This window comes from Acanthochromis polyacanthus, chromosome 8 (assembly GCF_021347895.1).
Source record: "Acanthochromis polyacanthus isolate Apoly-LR-REF ecotype Palm Island chromosome 8, KAUST_Apoly_ChrSc, whole genome shotgun sequence".
NCBI classification, from domain to species: Eukaryota; Metazoa; Chordata; class Actinopteri; family Pomacentridae; genus Acanthochromis; species Acanthochromis polyacanthus.
Window position 1 is genome coordinate 5,131,942 of NC_067120.1, and position 23,206 is coordinate 5,155,147.

At 39.7% G+C, this 23,206-nt stretch overlaps 1 protein-coding gene across 2 annotated transcripts in view; it reads right to left on the reverse strand.

Moving 5' to 3' along the window:
* The window catches only part of furinb (furin (paired basic amino acid cleaving enzyme) b), an 85,377-nt gene that overhangs the window by 45,259 nt on the left and 16,912 nt on the right, over positions 1 to 23,206 (reverse strand). For both annotated transcript variants that reach the window (XM_022198186.2, XM_022198188.2), the window contains exon 3: positions 4,659 to 4,757. In XM_022198186.2, the coding sequence (XP_022053878.1) occupies positions 4,659 to 4,757 (99 nt within the window). The remainder of the gene's footprint in view (positions 1 to 4,658; positions 4,758 to 23,206) is intronic.

Sequence of the window (23,206 nt, forward strand, 5' to 3'; positions counted from 1 at the left end):
CTGCACATCTTTATATCCTCCGCAGATACAATGACAAAATCCTTCTGCCACTGCCCAACAAAATCTCATTTATTGTTGACTTCATGAGGTTGCAAAACAAATCGTATCATCATTTGGGAGCCCTAGTGCTCCCAAGCGACGAGGCGGACACCTCTGAACCCATAAAGCTCTCAGAGGCTTTTTAATGTCCATTTAGCCTGACCCCTGACACCAGCAGCCTAGTGAATGTCATCATATCTCACTAATGATGTCTTAGGGCCTTGGTGTTTGTCAGGTGACATCAGGCCATTCCACAGCCAGTTTGACTCGGGTTCTGGAAAAGCTACAGAGTAGTCCTTGGGCACTACTTGGCAGATCTATCTTACTACAGATGGCTCGAGTCTGTTCCCACTTCTTAACTGCCCCATTTTTAGCAGTCGTCAGGTACCTCTTAAGATGCTTTTAAAGGAGCAATTACCAGTGCTGCCTCCCTTGTTTCCAGTGTATCACAGCGTGTTGCTAAGTCCAGTGGCAGCAACACTGAAAATAGAAGGTGGATGAAGAAGATGTGTGCCCACAATTATGCTGCTGCTCCCCGGCTCGATAGTTGTTTGACTTTACCTGCTTGCCAGTCAGTTTGGCTTTGTTTCCAATAGGGAAAATGTCCTAGCATAAAGGAGTGGATTGGCTTCTTTTTCTTTAAAACACATTATCAACGTAATGGCAGATTTGAGGACTTGGATCAGAGGAACTTAGGATTTTTGCTGATATCAGAAAAACTGACTCATTTTGGCCGACTGTCAATGTAATATCGATACATGCAGATTTCTTTTTTTCATCTAATAAAATTTAGAATTAACATCTTATTTTACCTACTCTTATTGTGATGGCCAACTGATGGGAGCAGATATAAACTACAATGCTTTAGAAATGTACACATGTACACTTGGTAAAATAAGCAAACTACTTTAACTCGCTCATGAAACACAGCAAATTTATTTTAACACAACATTTAAAGACAAAAAAGTGAACTCTGCCAATGGTCATTCTATTTTCTTTAATTTTCTTTGTGGTAAATAAGCATTTTGTAGTCTAAAAAAATGTAAAACAATATAAAAAAATATGAAAAATAAGAATTAAAACATACTAAATGTCAATAAAATGGTAGTGTACGGCACTGGGTGCTGATTGGCTCAGTGACCGTAGCTTTAGTCTTCCTTCGTCTCTCGTCTATAGCAGCATTCAACATCCTTCCTTGTCCATTCTCACAGTGCAGTACCTTCATCTAATCATCATCAGTACTGCACAGTTAATTCATCATCATCTTTATCATCTAAGCTGTAGTATATTCACTGGTTAGTACCCATATAGAATGTCGTAATTACATAGGTTGAAGAGTGTACAAAGTGTTTAAGAGCATAGGAAGCGTTTATAAGAGTGTGGGAAAGGTTAATAACAGTGTGGGAAAGGTTTATAAGAGTATGGGGAGGGTTTATAAAGGCTTAAATTATATATAAAAAGTAAATTAATAATATATAATTTCCACAGGAAACCCTCACCCACTCCACCGCTGAACATCCAGGGACTTGACATGGAGAGACTGAGGACCTACAAGTACCTGGGTGTTCACTAAAAAGACAAACTAGACTGGACAGATAACACTGACTCTGTGTAAGAAGGGTCAGCGTCGTCTATGTCTGCTGAGGAGACTCGCATCATTTGGTGTGAGCAGGCCACTGTGGTGGCATCGGTGGTCTTCTATGCAGTGCTGTGCTGGCAAGAGGGCTGCTCTGACCGGGATAAGAACAGACTCAACAGACTGATTAAAAGAGCCAGCTCAGTCTGTGGCTGCCCCCTGGACTCCATGGAGGCGGTGGGAGAGAGGAGGGCTCTGGCCAAACTGTCTACTGTCATCGGAAACACCTCCAACCCTCTGCATCAGACTGTGAACTCCTTAAGAAGCTCCTTCAGTGACAGACTGTTACACCCTCAGTGAAAAAAGGAGCGTTTCCGCAGCTCCTATATTCCAACATCTGTCAGACTTTACAATGCCGCCTTATAAACTGGTCTACCTCCATTACTGCTGCACTTTTTTTCCCTTAGATACACATACCACTTACCTGTTTCACCTCATCCTCATGTACACCCCCTGTCAAAAGTTTTAGGACACTGTCTCATTCAAATAAAGTAGAACCTGTCCTACAACTTTTGACAGGGGGTGTATTTCATCATATGGATGTGATCAGGGCAGGACTCTGATCATACATGTAAAGTTTCAGGCAGATTGGAGCATGTTCAGGGCATTTACACAGCATTTGAAATTTCATGGTGAAGGATCAAAATTCCAGAGGCCGCCATGGACACGCCCTTTGACTTTGGAAAAAGATTGTAATAAATTTGGATCATTAAGGCCTGGCTGAATTTGAGGTGAATTGGAGTTTCCCCCTAGGAGGAGTTCGCTCTAGAAAAAAATGAAAAATGGGCAAAATCTGACATTCAACGCAAAATAGCTCACTTCCTGCTGGGTTTGGAATGTGGCTGTCACTGACTTTTTTGTTCACCCTGATGTGCTGCATATGTGTACCAAATTTGGTAGATACACCCCCTGTCAAAAGTTATAGGACAGGTTCTACTTTATTTGAATGAGAAAGTGTCCTAAAACTTTAGACATGGGGTGTATATAGTCTTCTTATAAAAAACCACAATCCATCTTCTGCATATATAATCTTCTCTGCGTTCTTGTTTCTAATTTATTCCTGTACTGCCTTTATACTTTTTCTCATTTGGAGCTGCTGTAATGATGAACTTTGCCCACTGTGGGATCAATAAAGTTGATCTTATCTTGTCTTCAAATAAATATGATCACTACTTTGCATATTTTCATCTGTCGCAGGGGGGTCTGGAACATAACCCCCGACAGAAGAGGGACCACTGTGTTGGCAGATGTCGATGACAGTGCCGATATCCTCATACTTCCTAAGTCATATCATTCAAATCACAAAAAAACAGTTTCATTTTTACCCATAGTGGGATGCATTTTGACATAAAAACTCCCATACAATGGAGGTGAAAAGCATTTTCTCTGCAGCACTCGAAGCATGAAATAATTAAATCTGAAAAACAACACTACGGTTTCCTTTCAAACTCTGTTCAACAGCTCTCACGCTGCCAATCTAACTCTCTTCTACACTATTCGTTACATGACAAGGAAAACTATTCACAGTGAGCTTTGTGGAGTGTCTCTATTTATGTTACTAAGACCTCCGTGACACTTTGCCCACTCAGGTCCTAGTATCATTTCCTCCCCTCGCAGCTGAAAAAAAAAATCTGGAAAACCCATGAACACAGCTTGAAAAAGGTTTGACATTCTTACACTAAAAACTCCAGCATATTAACCTTTATATTTATCTCAGTTCTTGCCTCCACACACAAACCGCTGAAGCATGTGAAGTACATTAAAAAGAGTGTTCACTTTGTTTCCTACAAAATCTCTTTTGTGCACTGCTTGTTAAATAATAGAACCCACATAATGAGAGCTTCTGATGGAATAAAATTACATTTTTCATATAGGCGAGAGGTCTTAGCAAATCATCTGCTGCTTTCATAAGGCAGAGATGTACTAATATATAAATTCCGCATCTAATTACAATTTTTATGCATGAGGAGTGTTTTTTTAAACATCATATCTCATGTTTTCTCAAGCGTTATTTTCTCTGCGGTTAATGTGCTTTGATCTGGCGGCTGGAGGTGCATATTTAGCTGTAATAAAGATTAAATGTAATGTTTAGAATATGAATTAGTGTGTAAGCATTAGACAAAATGAAATGACAAATTTATTCCAAGCTCAGGCATTAACTTGACTTTAACACTGCATGAAGAAATGCAATAACCCTTCTTAATAACGATATAAGTTATGACCTTGTAGTCTCTGCAAAATCACTGTCTACACGAGAAGAAAAAACTTTCCTGAATTTGCGAAGTTTGATTCTCTTTGGATTTAGAAATAAATCGATACAGGCTGTTTTGATTGCTAGATACCACCAGACATTTCTCTTGCACAGGAACAGCACAAATACTTTATGGCTGTAGGTCTGGCAATGTGAGACTGCTTATCTCTTAATCCCTGGTAAGAAAAAAGAACTTTCCTCGCTATATTGGCACTACTGTGCTAACTGAACTACATCTGGTACACACAGAAACTGAGATTTCTCAGAGTTATAGCATGCCAATTATAAACTGGTAGTTTATCTGTGTGCAAATTCAGAACCAGATGTTCAAATGAAGATAGCAGTTTGGTTTTCAAACGCGCTCCTGTTTTTGGATGTTGGACTGATTAATGCCAATTTTCTTCTCTAGTTAACATAAGTGCAAATAATGATTTCGAAAGACTGGAGAAAAAGCAAGGCCAATCGTGGAGACACTCCCAGCTGTTGTGTTGTTGGGAGCACTTTATTTTGCATATTTACAGCTGTGGTACCTTGGATTGGGTCAGGGGGACAGATGGAGGGACGAGTGTGGACTGCAAAGAATACAGAGTTTGACAATCTGTCACTGAGGCTGGCATCCTTTTTCTCTTGTGATAAACAGAATCGCTGTGTGTAATCCAATCTGTCTTTTGGCCTTTTGTTGCCAACATGGAGTGCTACAATGAGCTGAGCGGGAGCTGACAACAGACTTACCTGTGGTTCTTTTTGCAGTCTGATGTGCATCCCCTTGTGGCCAGACAAAGCCCTCTTCTCCACGGCATGATGCCTGAAGTGATAATAATCTCCAAAAACCTGCACGGACACAAAGAGAGAGGCAATGAGTTCACCTGCAGCAACAGGATGGCCAGATAACACTCTGTGCTCAACAAGGCATTCATGTGCACACGAGCAAATGTGGACATTGTGTTCATCCCGAAAGGAGCCGAAAACCAGACACTGGGACATAAGAACCTGGAAACATTCAAAACCAAATGAGCATTGTTTTTACTCTGCTGGTGTGTACAAATGTGAGCATCTTTTCAAATTATTGCATATGAAATCACTTCATTAGCACCCATCACATATACCGTGAATCTTAACCGCGGAAGTGCTGTAAAAGCCACATGAGATTTGCGGTCTCATGTGTCTGAGAAGTGTCTGTTATTGTTATGTAAATGAGGCGCTAACATTTCAACAGGCGGTTAGATACCTGTTCGGTAAGGATAGCAACAGATCCTCGGATCATGTCGAGGCCGTTTGGAGGGGATGATAAAAGACCCTGTCAATTCCACACAGCAGCAAAAACTAGAGACAGAAGCTAACCTGGAAGTGACGTGAAAGAGGTTCAGCTCTTTAACAGATTGGGAAAAAAATGTCAGACACCAGTCTAAAGACCTTCTGCAGATGGACACTATCAAAAATGATTAGACATGTCCATTAGAGCTGTTCTCAAGCATTCCTCGTACTGCTGTCATTGTTCTCTTACACGTCCTACACATAAAACAGCTTTTAAAGACGAGTGATTGGGTGGCAGCTGTCACCAAACTGCCCTGAAACCTCGAGGGATGCTTTCTTTTTATCAGCGACACAAGCAGCAGTCTAAATCTCGGCTAGTCATATCCAGGACAGCTGACCCGAGAGCAAGGCAGAGACTAATTAATAAGGACATCCGGGGATAAGTGTGCAATAAAAGATAAAAATAACCAAACAAAAAAAAGGCAGGGAGATGAGGAACAACCCAGCCACTCTTTGCATGGGTATTCACAAGAGAGCAAGCTCCATTTGAAGAGGAAGAATTGCAATCTGTACAGTAGTGCCACTGGGGACTGGCTCACCTTCACGAGCCCAGTGGAGCAGAGGAAGAGAGGGGGGAAGAGGAGGAGGAGGAGGCGGCGGGAATGATGGAGGGAGGCAAAGGGTGGGAGGGAGACGCAGGGTTTGACAGGCCGACCGTGGAGGATGGATGTGTGTGAGGAGGGAGAAGAGCAGACGCAGCAGGATGGAAGGCTCTCCTGGGGCTGGAGGCTGATTCTGCAGGCAGGCTGTCTGCGAGCAGAGCAGACCGGAGGCTGAGACTTAGAGGGTCTGGCATCACTGATACTAAGCTGCCATCCCAACCCCAGCCAATCTGACTTCATTTGTCAAATATTTATAATTATGACTTGATTTTTTTTCACTTCTTGTGATCATTTCCACTAAATCCAGACTTAATTTACTCAGTTATGCAAAAATTATCATTTTTTTTCCCCCCTCGGAGTTCACACTGCATTCAATTATGAGTAGAAAAGATGAATAAGAATGATATTGTGAAGAGACGGCTTTGCAAAAGAACAATCCTGAAACGATTAAAAATGTGAAAGAAAAAAATTTCAATATGAAAGATTTCTTTACTGATTTAAACTGTGCTAAAACACGTGTGAAATAGCCCTTGATTGAGTCACACAAAACCTGATAATAATCCTTAAATTCCCAGACAGCAAGCAGGCTGTCAAATAAACACTTTAAGTCATATTATTAATACTAGACAGAAAGGGGAATTTACATGATGACTGTTGAGCCAGGTCCTGGGTTGATGCTGACTTTATGGCACTGTCATTAAATTAGACAGTCATTAAATGACCTTACAAACGCCCAATCTCTAAAATACTATCAAGGCAAAAAAGGAAAAAGCCGCTGAATGATACGCGATTGAGGTGTGATGAAAGATGTGACCCAAAAAATTAATGAGACCCATTTACACATTGATTGCAGCGGGGCAGAAAGCTAATTTTGTGCTGCACTGGGGTGGCTTTTCTGTGGAGCAAACCTATTTCCTAGAGTGCTGATGTCCTCATTTAGACCAAGAGTCTACGGGTCCTGGGAAATTGAGATGGGGACGGAAATGTCGGTGTAGCCGCACATGAGTGTGGCTGAGTCATACTTCTCCAAAGCCGAAACTAGACTGAATCATATGGACTGTATATGTGTGTGAGTGTGTGTGTCAGCGATAATAATTGAGAGCACTGTAGGTCATTAGTCACCCTGCCACTATGCTCTGAGTCTGCATTAGAGGATCGCTGCCCTTTACACCCCTCGCTGGGCAGTGCCAGAAGTTGCTATCTCATGTGTTTCTCACTTTAGCTGTTTTGCTCCAATTTTCTTCCTCAATACCTTAATATTTTTCAGAGGTGTGTATTGTAATTAAAATAACCCCATGGAACAAGGTCGGCAACTAACAACTATTTACTGACATACCGGTCAATTAAACACCCAATTTTCCCATGTTTTTCCAATCAGTTCTGTAATAAGTCATTAACTTGTAACAAATAAAAATCCCAGAGAACAAGGTGATATCTATAAATTGCTTATTTTGTCTCAGCAATAATCCAGAAAATAAATATATTTAAAAACAGAACAAAAAAAATCTTATATTTGAGAAGGTGGCACCAATAAAACTTTGGACTCTTGATTAAAAAACAGATTTAAATGAACTGCTGCCAATTAGTGACTCTGACAGCTTGATCAATATATCGAAAGTTCATTGTACATACTCCTCTATGCAGAGTTCCTGGTGTACACAGGAGACTATTTTAAAATGTTCTGTGGGAGAACGGAGAGAAAATGTGCCAAATGTATGTTTTGAAGACATGCCCACAGGTTTCTCTCTAGTCACATCCAAATCTGCACATCATACCGGAAGAACCATTGCATCCTTCAGAGATATTTTACCAGAGGCATGTATGTAGAGCAAGTAGGCCAAGTATGAAGTACAAAAATAAGACAGCACTGCTCACGTCAGCAAGAAAGTCGTAATCTATTACATGAGTTGATTAAGATATATGTGAACAAAGTAAAAGCCAACAAAAGCTGATAACAGACTTTAATGGAATATTAATATAATCTTTGTGAATTAAGCGAACAAGACTTTTCCCTTATAAATCATTTACACATCATATTTTAATAAAATACATATTATTAACTTTCTATTTGATGAAAAAGCATATTTCAGTAAAATGTATCCTCTAGAAGTGTGAAGTAGGGCATTATGAAAAGACAGATCGCAGTAAAAATGTTCTCATAAATGTCAGTGAGAGTAGCCCTTTTAATGTAATTCCTGTAGATATATTAAATGGAAAAAAATAACGTACCATTTTTACTTTCTCTGAAAGACCCGACTTTCAAAGCAAATCGTCAAGTGAAGCTTACATTTCAGCGTTCATGTTATTCATCTTAAATTTTTAAATCCACTGTGACCAGAATGCTACAAAAATCATACATTTTTCAAAACTAGTTTTTACAACATGAAAAGCGAAATCAGATTTGATGACACAAGACATGTACATACTTTCATTCCTTTTCATTTCCTTTCTTTTTTATAAAAGCATGTCTATTTATACTTTTATGACAAACAAGAGCAGTGAAATGCACTGCCTCTCAGCTTCAAACCACAGAGAAACACAGTAACTAGCTGTTGAATATAGTGGAGCATTTAACAATAAAAGCAAGCTATTTCCCTCAGGAGGTGGTGAAGATTAAAAGTTATTTATAAAGATATTGTAGTAAACTTGTTGACTACTTTATATTAAATAACTCAGAAAGCCTTGGAGTCTTCCAGTCTTTTCTTCAGGAGGAAATGACATCATGTGGAGCAGGTCATGTGATCTGGAATTAACACACTTCCTTGAGAGGTGTTTTTGTAACGGGGAACTTAGATGAAAGTGATTTTTCGGACACAGATACAATTTGTTCTTTTCCATAGAAAATTCGATATATTGGCAAAAGAAGAAATATCTGTCACGATTATCTCAACTTAATAAAAAGAACACAATCAAAACAATTTTTGAATAAGCTCATTTTATTATTGTTTAGCTAATTAGTAGGGCTGGCCCGCATAGTGGCTTCTGGCCTCTGAATATTCGGGCCCTATTAAAGACGAATATCCGAATATTCGGATACCAAAATTAATATCCGGATACCGCCGTAGCGAACGAATATTCGGATATTCGGGTCCAGTCCTACTAATTAGAAGGTGGTTGTTATGAAATTTGGAAGGTTATTTAGTTGACATTTTTGTGATATCCAGCCTTTTTTTTTATTAATAAGTGATTGTTTTAATAATAAATAATCATGGAATTTGTAAAGACGTGATCATAATGAACATAAAAAACTGTTTTTTTTTAACTTTTAATAAAAATGTATGCAAGATATATCCCATGGACTTCAAAAGTTCCTCAGTTATATATGGACCAATATGTCTCTGACAGGAAGTTATTTTATTTAAGTAACTTTCTAGTTCAAGAATGGTATGTAACAAACCTAAGAAACCAATACTGTCAACCAATACTATCGTTTCATTATTCTCATGCAGAATGAGTTTCTGGGTCTAACATTTGTGGATGAGTTACTCCAACATTAGAACCTGCCACCGGCCATTGTGTAGCAATTTTTGCGTACTGCTGTAGGTTAGCTGCTGTGCTGGGGTGGAGGAGTGTGGAGAAGAGGCGGATTTGTGATAGAGGGGGTTTAAAAGTCACAAAAAGTCTGTACAAAAGTAAAAAAATGCAACTGTAGCTTGCACAAAGGCAAGCCCTGTTGTGGTGGACTTTGCAGGAGTCCATCTGTGATTCTGCAGGCATGAGCGCCGAGACAGATCTCTCTGTGTTATTATGTTAATTAGCATTTAGCATGGAAAAATATTCCTCTATGTCTAGTCATGCTTGGTATCTCCTGCACAGACACGAGAAGAACTTGAATTATGTGACTGTTTTCAGCATGACATTATTTATGGACTGAGGTTTGTCTAAATTGGGTTCATCTGATGTGAATGTCAAGTATTTCAAGCTTGTAATTTGAACAACTTTGAACTTGCAAGAGTGTGCACTTCTGCGATACAGACAGATGTGGGAGTCTACACGTTGGCTGAATTTGACTGCAACTGACATTAAGATCGCTTATCAAAAGCTTTCAGTGAGTCGGAGCGATGTGAGGCATCAAAGAGGAATCAAGCACTTGCACTTGTTTTTTTCACAATTTCTTCAGCCCACTCACCACATCAGTGTTTTCGTTTTGACTTTTTATTGGTCAAATAATGCTTTATCTGCCATACTCTCTCTACCCACCAGTCACTGTTGGGCAATGGAAGTTAAAAGACACTGTTTACCACAGGTTGTTCTGTATCAGAGGTCATACTTATAGCATTTTTCTACAATTCACCAGGGAGTTCAAGCAGCAATCTGCTGACGTTATCAGACAGAGTGGTTGTTAAGACTTCAAGGTGACTGAAAGCAATGTCACAGTGTGTCTCTTACATCCCGCATTCTGCTTTGTCCTGTTCTGGCCCATGCCATGGTGGCTGCCTTGGTCTCCAGCCATCTCCAGCCACAGTTGTTAAGTCAATATTGGCCGGAGGGGATTGGCTTCAGATCAGTGGTGCTGAAAAGAGGAATGTAGCAAGCCTTCACTGAGCTGTAACCTCATGTTACTTCACATTGCAGTGTATGTGCATACAAGTGTTTAGGCAACTCTCCAATTTTACAAACCGATTTAAAACGAGGGAAAGTTTTCTGATCGCTCATCAAGCTAGTGAGGATAAAATTATGCACTGCACTTGTTGAGAAATGTGCGTGAAATTTGTTTCGTGCCAGACAGTCTGTGGTTGTCTCAAATGATAGGCGATGGAAAAGGTACACAATGAAATCTAATTTTTCTTATCACCAAACTGTAATTCTGCAGGGAGGCTCATAAGAATTCTAATATTCAGAGAGTCGGTGATGTAGAAACTGCAGGGAATGAGAGGAGCTGTGTGGATTCCAGCCGTCTAATACAATACAATGTGTGTGTTGTATGCCTTCAGCATGGGGACTGAAAACAAATATTCCGTATCCAGCTTGGGAGCTTAAAGATCCACTATGCTGATATTGACTGTGACAGACTACCACATTAAGTGTATTCCCTTAAGCTTGGGAAAAGTGCATAGAGGCAAATCAACCTTATTGGAATTGGCGTCAATCAAACCCATCTTTCAAAGAAAAACAGCGGCGTCAATGGCTGGACAAGGCGGCAATAACAGTATTTCACTCTCAACACTGAGCACCTTAATTCACAGCCTGTAATACTTTATACAGAATAAATCCACTAACCTTGATGAAAACTGCTTCAGTAGGCACATAAATGTGTGACACACCATGCTCTTGTGCTCCTCTGTACTGCAGGAAGCTACTCGGAGGCAGCTTCTGTTGCACATCTGAGATAGAAATGTCAGTGGCACAGCAGAGCTCATTGATTGCCACACAGCCCACCGTTCCTTGCTCGTCTTTCGCTTTCGCATTTATGCATGCTGCCTTTCCTTTTATTTATGTTGCTTTGCTTATGCACACAAAACACACACACAAAAAGCAAAACTCTACAGAAATAGGTACTTCTTTATTGCTTATATACACAGCAAATGTGTTGCTGTCGTGTTGGTTGTGGTGTGATATTTGCTTGTGGGCAATTAAAACAGTCATGTTGCTGGTGTCCACTGAGCCACTGGGCTGCCATCTTTTGGAGTAATTACAGCTGAAACTCTTGGGTTCCGCTTAATGGGAGTAGCTCATTATTTTACTCTGAAATAGAAGCTAATTGAGTGTTTTTAAATGAAGGGTAATTATTTGTTTGCATCTTAGCTCTAATGCTGCATGCTGCCCGCCTTGATTCCACTCACCAGCTCAGGAGACTTACTGTCTTGGGAAAAGCTGAGCCACAAAAAACAGCTTTGGCTAATTATGTGGCTAAAAAGCAAATATTTAACAAAATGCCTACGAGAACCGTCCCTCCAGTAGTCGCGAAATAACGAAGCAGAAGCAGCATGGAGGTGCAAAAAGCAATGTGGGCTATAGAATGCCTGTTCCTCAATAACAATAAAGAATAGTTACATGAGTAGCTGTGGTAACAGCACAAAGACCTTGAAGGCAAAGAGATGCTAAATCATAGTGTGCCCGGCCAGACCTTTTCCTATTCTGGGAGGACAAGACACCGTGAAACATGAAAGAAAGGAAGGAAATGAAAGTGAGGCAAGAGAAAGTATAATATCACAGGAGAACAGATGAATGGAGAAGGTGGAGAACTAAGTAGGAAACGGCCACAAAAGCCATGCGTCAGTAAGAGAGCAGAAAGACGAAGTCCCTGCTGATGCCTGACCTTTGGCTAATATTACCATAAAACTACATTTATACGGTTCTGGTTCTATAAATGACTACTGCCTTACAACCCAAATCATTGATGATATCAGCCTCTATGATTCTCTGCCTGAATAAACATGGTGAATCACCACTCATGTCTTGATGCAAAAGTGTTAGAGTTAGATTACAGGAGAAAATTAAGTAGCTGGAGTTTATGAATCTTGTGCATTTACTGCAGACAAAAAAATGTAGAAGAAGTAGCATGCCTGATGTAGCTTATCTCTGTGGTGTGATTTATTCAGAGAACAGATAAGGGACGGAGGAGTGAGATGGGGCTTATCAAAAACCAAACACACACAAGTGCAGAGCTACATCATCACTCAGCCAAACCTTGCTAAGAGAGGCATTGATACATCTAGCTAGCACCTTGAACTCACAAACACACTGAGGTTCAAATTCACATGAGTGGAAGCAAGGGCGCGCGCACACACACGCACACACGCACGCACAGACGCACACGCAAGCACACGCAAGCACACACACACCAGAAATTCTGAGCTATGGCCTTAAGAACTGAGAGCAATAAAAAAAAAAGAGGGATGGAAAGTGTGTGTATGTGTTTGAGAGAGACATATTAAATATTTCAGATCACTCCTTGCCTTTTTAATTTGAGATTTGTCCCACTAGGCCGATTCCTAAGCCTCAAATGGAGAAAATGTGCTAACCAAATTAGTACACACCCCGTTTTAACTATGCTTTACCAGAGCATTGAATATTCATGTAGTCAAGGGAGAGCCGCATCCATTACTTTTGGCCAGTGCTTTCTTCTTGTATCAGTAACATCAATAATCATACAGTTAACCTGCTTTGATTTTACAGAGCAATGGTCTGACAAGCCCAGGGGTGAAGGAATCTAGGCATCATTCCATGAAATACTGCCATTAGCATTCATTGAGCAAGAAATAGAGAGCAAAAAAGCAAGTGACAGACAGCATGGAAGGAAAAACAGAAGAGAGGGGATGAGAGTTAGGCTAACACACTTTTAGATGCATTGGTAAACAGAATCTTTGCTAAAACTGGGGCCACGGGGGGCCTCCTCCTCTTGCCATAGGGAAAAGCTGGAGAAGATGTTATGATACATGAAAACAACTTCGGCGGAAAGCAAAAGGATTGAGATCAAACTGGGTTAATTTTCAAGCCGTTGGGATAGCGGTTGAGTAAATAGACATTCTGAAAAGATGAGCAGGATCAGTGCTCCTTGGATCTGAAGAAGCTATGGGAACAAATGTGCCACCGCACTGAGTGCATCTGACAAAGAACTTAGGCGATGAAGTGCGGCATTATGTAAATGAAGGGAAAGACGAAAAATGCTCGAGCGAGTAAAAAAACAAACAAAAAAACTCCTTACTGCACCTGAAAATCTCTAGACGTACTTAGTATATAACAGTGTTTAGCAGTCAAAGGTGTTGGACTGCACAAGTACAGCCTAAATGCTGCTAGCCTTCAGTTTATGCCTGAAGGCTGCATGTCATCTTGATTGCCATGTCATAAAATATTAAAAGCAATTCTGGTTAGAGGTGAATGGCACACAAAAGCTGCACTTGACTTGGTCATGCAGAAAAAAAAAAAAGAAAACATTCTTTGCTAGTCCTTCACTTATTTATGTTAATAGCACCCTGATGCTTGATGACTTTGTTTCAACCTTTAGTCTGCTGGGTCATGAATGACCAGACTTTCCTCCCAAAAAAGGAAGGCCTGATACTTGTTAGTACAAAAACTGCAGTCCATGGGAAATCAATGTGAAGAGCACTCAAAGGGTTGTCCTATTGATTTTTCATAGACACAGATCAGTCAATCTATCAATGGACGCAAGAGGGGAGTCAGGGAGAGGCGCCGTGGGTGTACAGCACAACAGTGATGGACTACTGAAAAGGAAATGTGCAAAATGTCCTCTGCCTAGTATGTGTCCTTCACTTCAAGGGCTCAGCTAAAGAAAATGGAAACTGTCAGCACCTTCAAACATGCAGCAATAAGACGCAACCTCGCTGCATAAAAAAACAAAGCCCTGGAGAGAAAAAAAAATCACCTTATATTGTCACTTAAACTTCACAGAACAATGAAGAAACCCTTGCGAGCACACGCACAACACATACAGACACAAATATACAGACACAAATACACCTTCTATTTCTCCGTCTTCCACTCTCCATGTGTGATGAGGGCAATAAAAAGACAACTCCAGCCCCCAGCTGTCCCCTCCGGCTTGTTCCTCAGACGGTGACCTGGTATGGAGCACCGGGATACTGTGAGACTGCTGGATTATTCATTTGCAGAGTGTAACTCAGCCCCCTGCTCTTTTCCACATCACCTGTACTGAATTCCCTGGTGCCAGTGCAGCCTCTGACAGGCTTCGTCACCCTAGTTTTTAGGAACTGAAGTAAATAGGTTCCACTTCCATTTCCATTCAGCTCTCGTCAGTTTAATCCCTTTACTCTGTGTCTTCCACTCACCCCTTAGTAACTCTTCCTCTGGTTCCATCTACTAATACTGACATGTACTGTGCTTACACTGTATCCCCTTCCTCATATTGAGACTTTTATTAAAATTACTAGGCTCTTCCTATCTGCTCATCATAAACTAGAATGATTCAGACTCAGACTGTATGCGAGCACACTAGGAATGATCACAGTTGTCTATGGTATTCCATCTTATTGTGGATTCTATTTTTGTAGCATTTTCCTGAGGTGTGGTGATGTCTCTCACCTTGCCTGCACCATTTAAGCATTTTGCAGCACACTGCAGTGGGTTGAAAAGTGCAGTGGGTTTGGTGTGTCATTGGTAATCCGGCGGCAGACTGCAATTTTGGTGTCAAGACTGTGCTGGCTGCTGCCTGTCTGTTCAGGGTCAATAGCACACCTCTATCCTTTGGTCTCTTTTGTCATGTTAATAGGTGGAGGAACACATCATATCATTATTTCCAGAAACCAGATCAACTACCTTTATTTAACACATTTAATTAGTCATTCATTTTAACAGCACAACAGACAATGTGCATTTATATTCCAATTACTGCAGGAATGCCAGCGAAACATTATTATTCCAAATAAGTGCCATTGCACACAGGAGCCATGGTAACCACTTGAATGTCAATATGTCTAGAAATGTGAATATAAAAACAGAATTACCTCTCATCTCATCTTACCTTTGGAGTACATTTAGGCTGCAGAATATCACCGCCATGAAAATGTTAGTTTGTTTTCACTGCACATCGTGTTGGAGGCAGCCTTTTTTCCCCCCATTCTTTTTTATATAGGATAAGAAAAGCTACTTATTTGGCCATACCTGCTCTACTGCTAGAATATATATGATAATGAATTTCTTATGTCACCCAGCTGAATTGTTTGCTTTGTGTGCTCTGTACCCTGCACCTTCATTCACACAAACGGCTGCTTTCTGTGTCCTTCTGAGCCACTGCAAAGATTTCACAGTGATTAATAGTAATAGATAGTGTCTTTTTTGATTTGCTTTACCAATAACATTTTTTTAAAATAACCAGTGTGTTGAATTTCATGACATCTAGCTCAAACACAAAGGGCCCTCTCTTGAGTCAGTGGTCAGTTTAGCTAGAATATACACTAGCATTCAAAAGTTTGGGGTCACCTGCACAATTTCATGTTTTCCATAAAAACTCACATTTTTATTCATGTGCTAACATAACTGCACAAGGGTTTTCTAATCATCAATGAGCCTTTCAGCACCATCAGCTAACACATTAGAACACAGGAGTGATGGTTGCTGGAAATGTTCCTCTGTACCCCTATGGAGATATTCCATTAAAAATCAGCTGTTTCCAGCTAGAATAGTTATTTACCACATTAACAATGTTTAGACTGTATTTCTGATTAATTTAATGCTATCTTCATTGACAAAAAAATGCTTTTCTTTCAAAAATAAGAACATTTCTAAGTGACCCCAAACTTTTGAACAGTAGTGTAACTATCAATGGGCACCATGACAGAGACTTCAATGACACCAAAATAATTTCCTAAAAAATAACATAAAAACTGCCTATGATAATGAAGTATTTATGGTTATTGTAGCTTTCAGAATATTTATGTAACACCTACGGCTTGTATATATTTTTAATTTGTGTACAACAGAAAGTGAATTTTGCCTGAAGTAAAGGATTTTGCCCGCTAAATTCAATCCAACATGGCTTTAAATGCCTAAAAATATAACAAATCAACAAAATGTGAAAACACAAGCTATGATCAAAACCAGCACAAAGCATAATCACATTTAAGCAATCACAGTGAGAGCTATACTGAATACAGGGTGTACTGTTCCAATTATTATGTGGTTTGATTTTAAAGAACTGCTTTTAATTGAATCGTCACATAACATATTATTACTCTGGTTGTGCATACCAGCAAGTGTACTCAAAGAACATGTAACTAGATTCTTCAGAGTGGCCTTGTAGACAAAGAACAAGACTGTCATGCTTCAAGCCAGAAAGTTCAACTGTTCAATTCCAAGACACAATGTTCAAGGGCCATAGAAGTGGAAGAGCAAGATGACTGAGAGTGAAGGGATCTGTGTGCCTTTGAACCAAGCCTCGTTCAAATTCATGGAACATTACGGCCTTTCCTTGAACCTCAAAGTGCAGACACACAAGGACATCAAAACATAGTGTCTTCGGATCTGGAGAATTGGAGTCTCCACAGATTGAAAATAGAAACTTGAGCTTCACATATCCTCATGACAACCTAAAATAACCCCAGTGAGGGAGCTGGCTTTGTACCCAAATCTGATGGGATAGATGAGCATTTTAAAGCACTGGATTATCATGACTCAGAGCATAAATATATCAGAAACAACAGAAAAAGCATATACAAAGTCACCCGAGTTAGCATGCATAACCAAGCTGTGTTTTATTAAATTTGAACCTTGTCTGACAGGCATTTAACACTCTCTGCACTTCTGCCATGATATGAAATTACACCTGTTTTTTTTAACGAAAACAAAGTAAGAGCAGTCATTGTCATATGTATAGAGCACTTTGTAAAGTGCACCAAACATCAAGGACTGTTGTGCAGTCCTAACAAAAGACTGCTGCCATGGTAATATTTGCCATTCCCTTAAAAGCTGGTAAAATGGCAAGAAAAGAGCCGCACGCAAGAGTAATACAGAGACGTACACGAGTACATTGTGTTTTTTATAGCTATGCTTACCCATGTGTGAAACCCTTGCCCTTCAACTTACACCCCCACCAGAACTGACGGGGTGGAAGCCATTAAGTGTCTCATCACCCCATTTAACAATTTCTTTGTGTTTCTGTTCGTTGTCAGCAAGGCATAAACATGGGGTGTGACAGTGTTGACACGACAATGATCTAAGTGACCAAGCATAAATGACACTATTAAAAAGAGCTTCCCCACATAGGCAAGTAAGCTGCACCAAGATTGCTTTGTTATGGTGCTATTTAAGGCTCTGCCTTGGAAAGGTCATGACATTTATAACCATTTCATCTCAGCATTGCACAAGTGGGATGAGTAGAAAAAAGGATTTACAAACTAAATGCTTATAATGATTTAACAACAAATTACAAATGTCGTCTAAAACAGAAATAAAATTTAAACAACTGGAATATAATTTGTGAACATATTGCTTGCAATAAGCAGGGAAAAAATTCCGGGAAAGCAGATTAAAATAACACATTACTGCAGGGTATAAAAATCTAATGCAGCAGAAATGGGAGAACTAAACTACCACTAATACCTGCCATGTGGGGTGTACGTATTTGTGTGGCTGCACTGAAAACATGAGCGAACAGCACTTTTAATATAAAAGACTCTTGTGCAAGGTCCCCCGATAGCCTTCACAGCAATGATGAATGGGCAAAGCGTTCTGCTCAGCTACATCATATGACTAGAACATTTAGGATTTGTGCAAGCATGTTTAGGATTTTTTCCATTACGCTGACTGGGAATTTCTGAAAAACAGAACAGTGGGATTAACATCTGTGGTCCATTAATTTTTTTAACCTCATTTTGTTTTCAATTTTGTTTCATGCATCCACAACAGAGGCGCAACATCTTCTAAGAGCTGGATTGAGACAGCCTGGTGTGCAGCGCTGTTTGTTCTTTCACAATCCTCCTACAACACAAAACAACAACAATGGAGCTAGAAGCAGAATGCCATTAGCTTTATAATGAAAACCTGATGAAAAGAGTTTGAGTTTCAGTCATTCGTGACAGCCCGTATGATGGATTCACTGAATAGCTTGAAAGAAATCTTCTCAATTATGTATGATCATCTCTCAACAAAACTTACTCCACCCCTGCAATGCTTTAGAAGGGTGACCGCACGATGCCATGCTTGCTATGACAATAAAATCCATTTGCCTGATAACTCCACCTAAAGTAAGCCTACGTTTGGAACCAGCATGGTAACACGCAGCGGTGTAGCAAGTGAATGTTTTTCATTGCCGAAAGGTGTTGTCTGGAAAATTAAAAATTTTGTATTACAGCATTCTCAATCAGTTCTACTATACAACAGCTGAGATAGAATACCCCGCAGCCTTCAGTGCAGTACAAATTCAGCACAAATGGAGGCTGGATGCATGGACTGGAGGTGGGAACTTAACAACAGCTACCACTGTACTACTGTAGACATAAATAATGCAGTCATCTTTCCCATTACAGTATAATGCAGACTAGGAGCTTATAGTGCTGTGCAACCTCTTAATGAGGAGGCCTTTAAGCAATGGGTGCATTGCTACATATGTATATATATATATATATATATATATATATATATATATATATATATATATGTGTGTGTGTGTGTGTGTGTGTGTGTGTATATATATATATATATATATATATATATATATACTTGCTTGTCCACTTCTTAGGACAAAACCATAAATCAAATGTGTGTGAAATTGTCTTTGTTTTACCAGAAGTGAGGAACACAATAGGAAACAAAGGTACATTTTAGCTGGCACAGGTAAATAAGAAACAGTCGACAGAAACGCTGCATCTAATAAATGAGCCCTGTATAGACCATTTTCCACAGTTGCAGTTGAATGGCTGAATATCTGAGACAAACTCTTTATCAAGGACTAAGAGACCGAAGGTTGTAGTGCCATTTGAATGAAAAACCTGTGATGTGTTTCGGGTCAACAGCTCCATTCTTTCATGTCAGTTTTATTTTGGAGAATACAATCTGAGGAACCCCTGCATCATTTAAATTTTACAGAGAGCTGCTCATGTGGCACCGCAGTCGGTCTTTGCCTACAAAAGATTCTAAAAGAGAATGAGAATGGCATAAACACTGCAAAGTATTCCACATTCATACTCTCCTGTGAATGGTATTCTTTCCACATGGCAGGACCCCTTTCTACATTATTCAGGCTGAGAATGATCAAGCCGTATTATAACTACTACACACAACTCACGTCTTTAGGTGAGGAGCCTGCATGACAGGACCGACTCATCCATCCACCCCTACATTGACCAGTAATTACACAAATTTTCAGATGTGGATTTATATATATATAACGCTTCTATTTCTAAATGTAACTTGGCATATGAGTAAAATACAAAGGTGTGTTTATTGAACTACCTCTTTGTCTGCTTCAGTCACAAATAATAATTAACTAATGCTTATAACTTGTATATAAATAATGCATGGCATGAAATAATAGCCACAGTTCACTGTAAACACTTCTTGAAGCTAAACTAATCCACCTGCGATCTGTAAACTCTGGGAAGAGGCTACCTGATCACTAATAGCACCTGAGTCGGGCAGGCCCAGCTGCCTTGTTATTTCGCCATCAGTCTTTGTCTTGTCTCAGCTAAATTGCATCAGCTTGCAATTGACCAAGTGTCACGCTTCAGAGGGGAGCCTGATATCTCCAGCCTCACAGACCTTTTACTTCTCCATTCTGCTTTGCTCAAAAGGTCATACTTTTACTTTTATGGCAGTACAAGGTACACGTTGCTCTACACAACTTTTTCTGGCATCATATCAACTTGTCAGATTTTCTTTAAGACGAGGGAGGAGAGAAGAGAGAAGGAAGGCTGACGGACCACAGTCTGGGGCTTGGCTGTGACTATTTGCTAAGCTTGCACTTATTTTGTGTTTTATTCATTAATAGAAAAAGAATACTTTCTTCCCCTCCTACACAAATCTTCAAACACACACTAGTGAGGTCATGGACCATGAGCATTTGTAACCTCCTGCTTTTCAGTGATTTTTTGGCTCTTATTGAACCAAAAGCAAAATAAAAGAAATAGCATGCTGGTCTTTGACAGATGCACCAGTTTCATGTGAAACTTCACATGCATCCCAAGTGTCTGAATCCATAACTGGATTGGCCTCTGACATGTAGACTCACTTTTCTTCTTCATTGCGTGTGCTAGATGAATCACTTGCCACTTTGATGCATCAGAGTTGAGCAGAAAACTTGTATCATCTAGAGAATTTGATATGAATGTATCATGAAGCTTTCCAAGGCAAACGTCTGCAAATTATTTATAAGTACATAGGATTAGCCCACGACATTCAATTTACAGTCAGTGCTCCCAGTAAGGTTCTGAAACTTTGTGCATTATGCATTTATTTAACTACAATATATCACCACTGCTGGTGGGTTTTTAATCAATATCTCCTCAAATTAGAAGGAAACACCAACTGTTATGAATGCAGTGCAGACTTTGAACGACAAACCCCTGCTGAATTTCTGTTCATAACTCCCTTTTATCAAAATTAACTCTGCGTATCGAGCTCCGAATTACATTTTATGGGGTCTTCAAATATTTATGCCAAATTGACTGGCTGCATGTTAAAAATAATCACAAATACAATCCAAATTATTATGCTGGCATCCAAACAGGACAAGAAATGTGAGAAATGAAAAAGAAAATGCCAAAACATCAAATAAAGGCAACGTAATGAGTTATCCAGAGTTACGAGACGCTTCATGATAGACGTCAGAATCTGGGAATACAGCAGAAAAAACTAATAACTTCCTAATAACTTGTCTTCTGTCCTCAGTCACAGTCAAATTACTTATTGTTTGTAGGGTTCAGACAGCAGTGGCTTTGCTGTTTCATATTTTAGAGCAAGGGGGGATGAGATGAGGCGTGCAGGGGTTCTCACAGCAGAATGTAATACTGGCTGAGCACTAATCTGATCTCTCGCTCGCATCTCTGGGTAACAATTCAGCCCTCTCCCCTGTCTGTACTGTTTTATTTCTAATTCTTATTCTTACTGAAATTCTCCGTATTACATTTCTAATAATGTTTTTCCCAAAGCCAGGACTGGAATGCTCTGGTGAAAAAGGAAAGGAGTAGAAGGGAAATGTAATATGACCGTACTGTGTCAACTGTGAGAAAAAAAAACATGGCTGAATGGGATTTCTGGACTTAGAAAAGGGGAGGTATGAATTTGACATTTTAAACTGGAAGTGACTGGAAGTGATAGCAAATGCTTGTGCTACTGTAGGTGAGCTACTTATTTTCCTGCCTTGCTTGAGCAGTCCTGTTGCCGGTATGCAGAATGTTTCAAAGCTTTTCCCCATGTGGCAAGCCCAAGGTCATCTCTGGGCATGTGCGTTTTAACCTGTGTGCAGCATCAGGAATGAGTGCCGGAACTCTACAGTAAAGTGCAAAGAAACAGGAGCTTTTATCGGATATTAAAAAGGGCTTAGGAAGTGTGTGGATTGCTGGCTTGACAGCAATTAAATTTAATGACTGGAGCTGGCAATTTACTTCTTGAGGCGGTGTTGTTATTTTTCTGTATTGATGTGTCTAGCTCAATTTTGAGAAAAACAATTTGAGTCAGTAATTTTTAACCAAACTGTTTCTCCTATACTGATTAGTAATGACAACAACGACACAAAAAAAAGCAGGAGGACTTGCAAACATGAAATAAATTAGTTTACTTATGATTACCTAAACGGGGTTCAGCATATACTTGACTTTGAGCAGTTATGTGACTTTTGGTTGTATACAGTAGCAGCAGTAGATGCAGTTGTGACATTAACAGCAGTAGTCAAAACATTTGTTGATGGTGGCAGCAAAGTAGTCACAGTAATGGCAGTAACAATGACAGTGCCAGCTTAAGCTGTTCGGTCCTGGCAAATGAGTATTTTCATTTCAGTTTGATTACTGCATTTCAGAATGTTTGATAGGGACTGTCGCTGGAAGCAGAGGAATTGGGTTGTTTCTTTTGGCAGGTCGATGGATTGATTTGGCATAATTTATACTCAACGCATTGTTCCGACAAAAGAATTTTTACACTTTCTCCAGAGCAGTTCAGCTGTTGTGCATTTTAATGTTCCACAGCGATATTGTAAATGTCTTTAGATACTTTGACATGACGGAGCCTGAGCCACTGCATGAGCCACTTAACTGACGGCGTGTCATGTACCCCACTTATAAACTGCACATGCGGTTGATTCCTACTGCAGAAAATAGTCTGTAACGTACAACCGATTGATGCATGCAGAGGCTATTTACTTGATAGTTATTTTTGCTCCAAGTACAAATATGCAACAGCCAAGCATTAGCAGGAATGAAACCTGCACATACATACAGTATATGTCTGCAATACACATTTGATAGTTTCCTCACATGCAGTTCCAGTTAAGAGTTTGGACAGCTACAAATTCAATAGTTTCTCTTTACTGTTCTTTTACCAAATACTTTACTGTAAGCTACATTACAGAAAAATACTGAAGACTATGAAACTTTTATGCTATACATATGAAATGATGTAGTACACAACAAGTGATAAACAAGTCAAAATGTTTTAGATTCCTCAAGGCAGCCACTGGTTGCCTCGATGACAACTTTGCACACTATTAACAGTACCTCAACCAGTTTTATGAGGAAGTCATCTCACGTGGTTTCAATTAACAGATGAGCTTTGTCAAAAGTTAATATGCATGTGGAATTTCCTGCCTTTTTAATGCCTTTGTGGTGAGGTACAGTAGTGTTCGTATTCAGCAAATAGTCCTATTTGACTACTGCAGTCCATGTTATGACAAGTACTGCTCAACAAAGTAAAAAGAAAGGACAGTCTATGATTATTTGAAGACATGAAGGTCAGTAA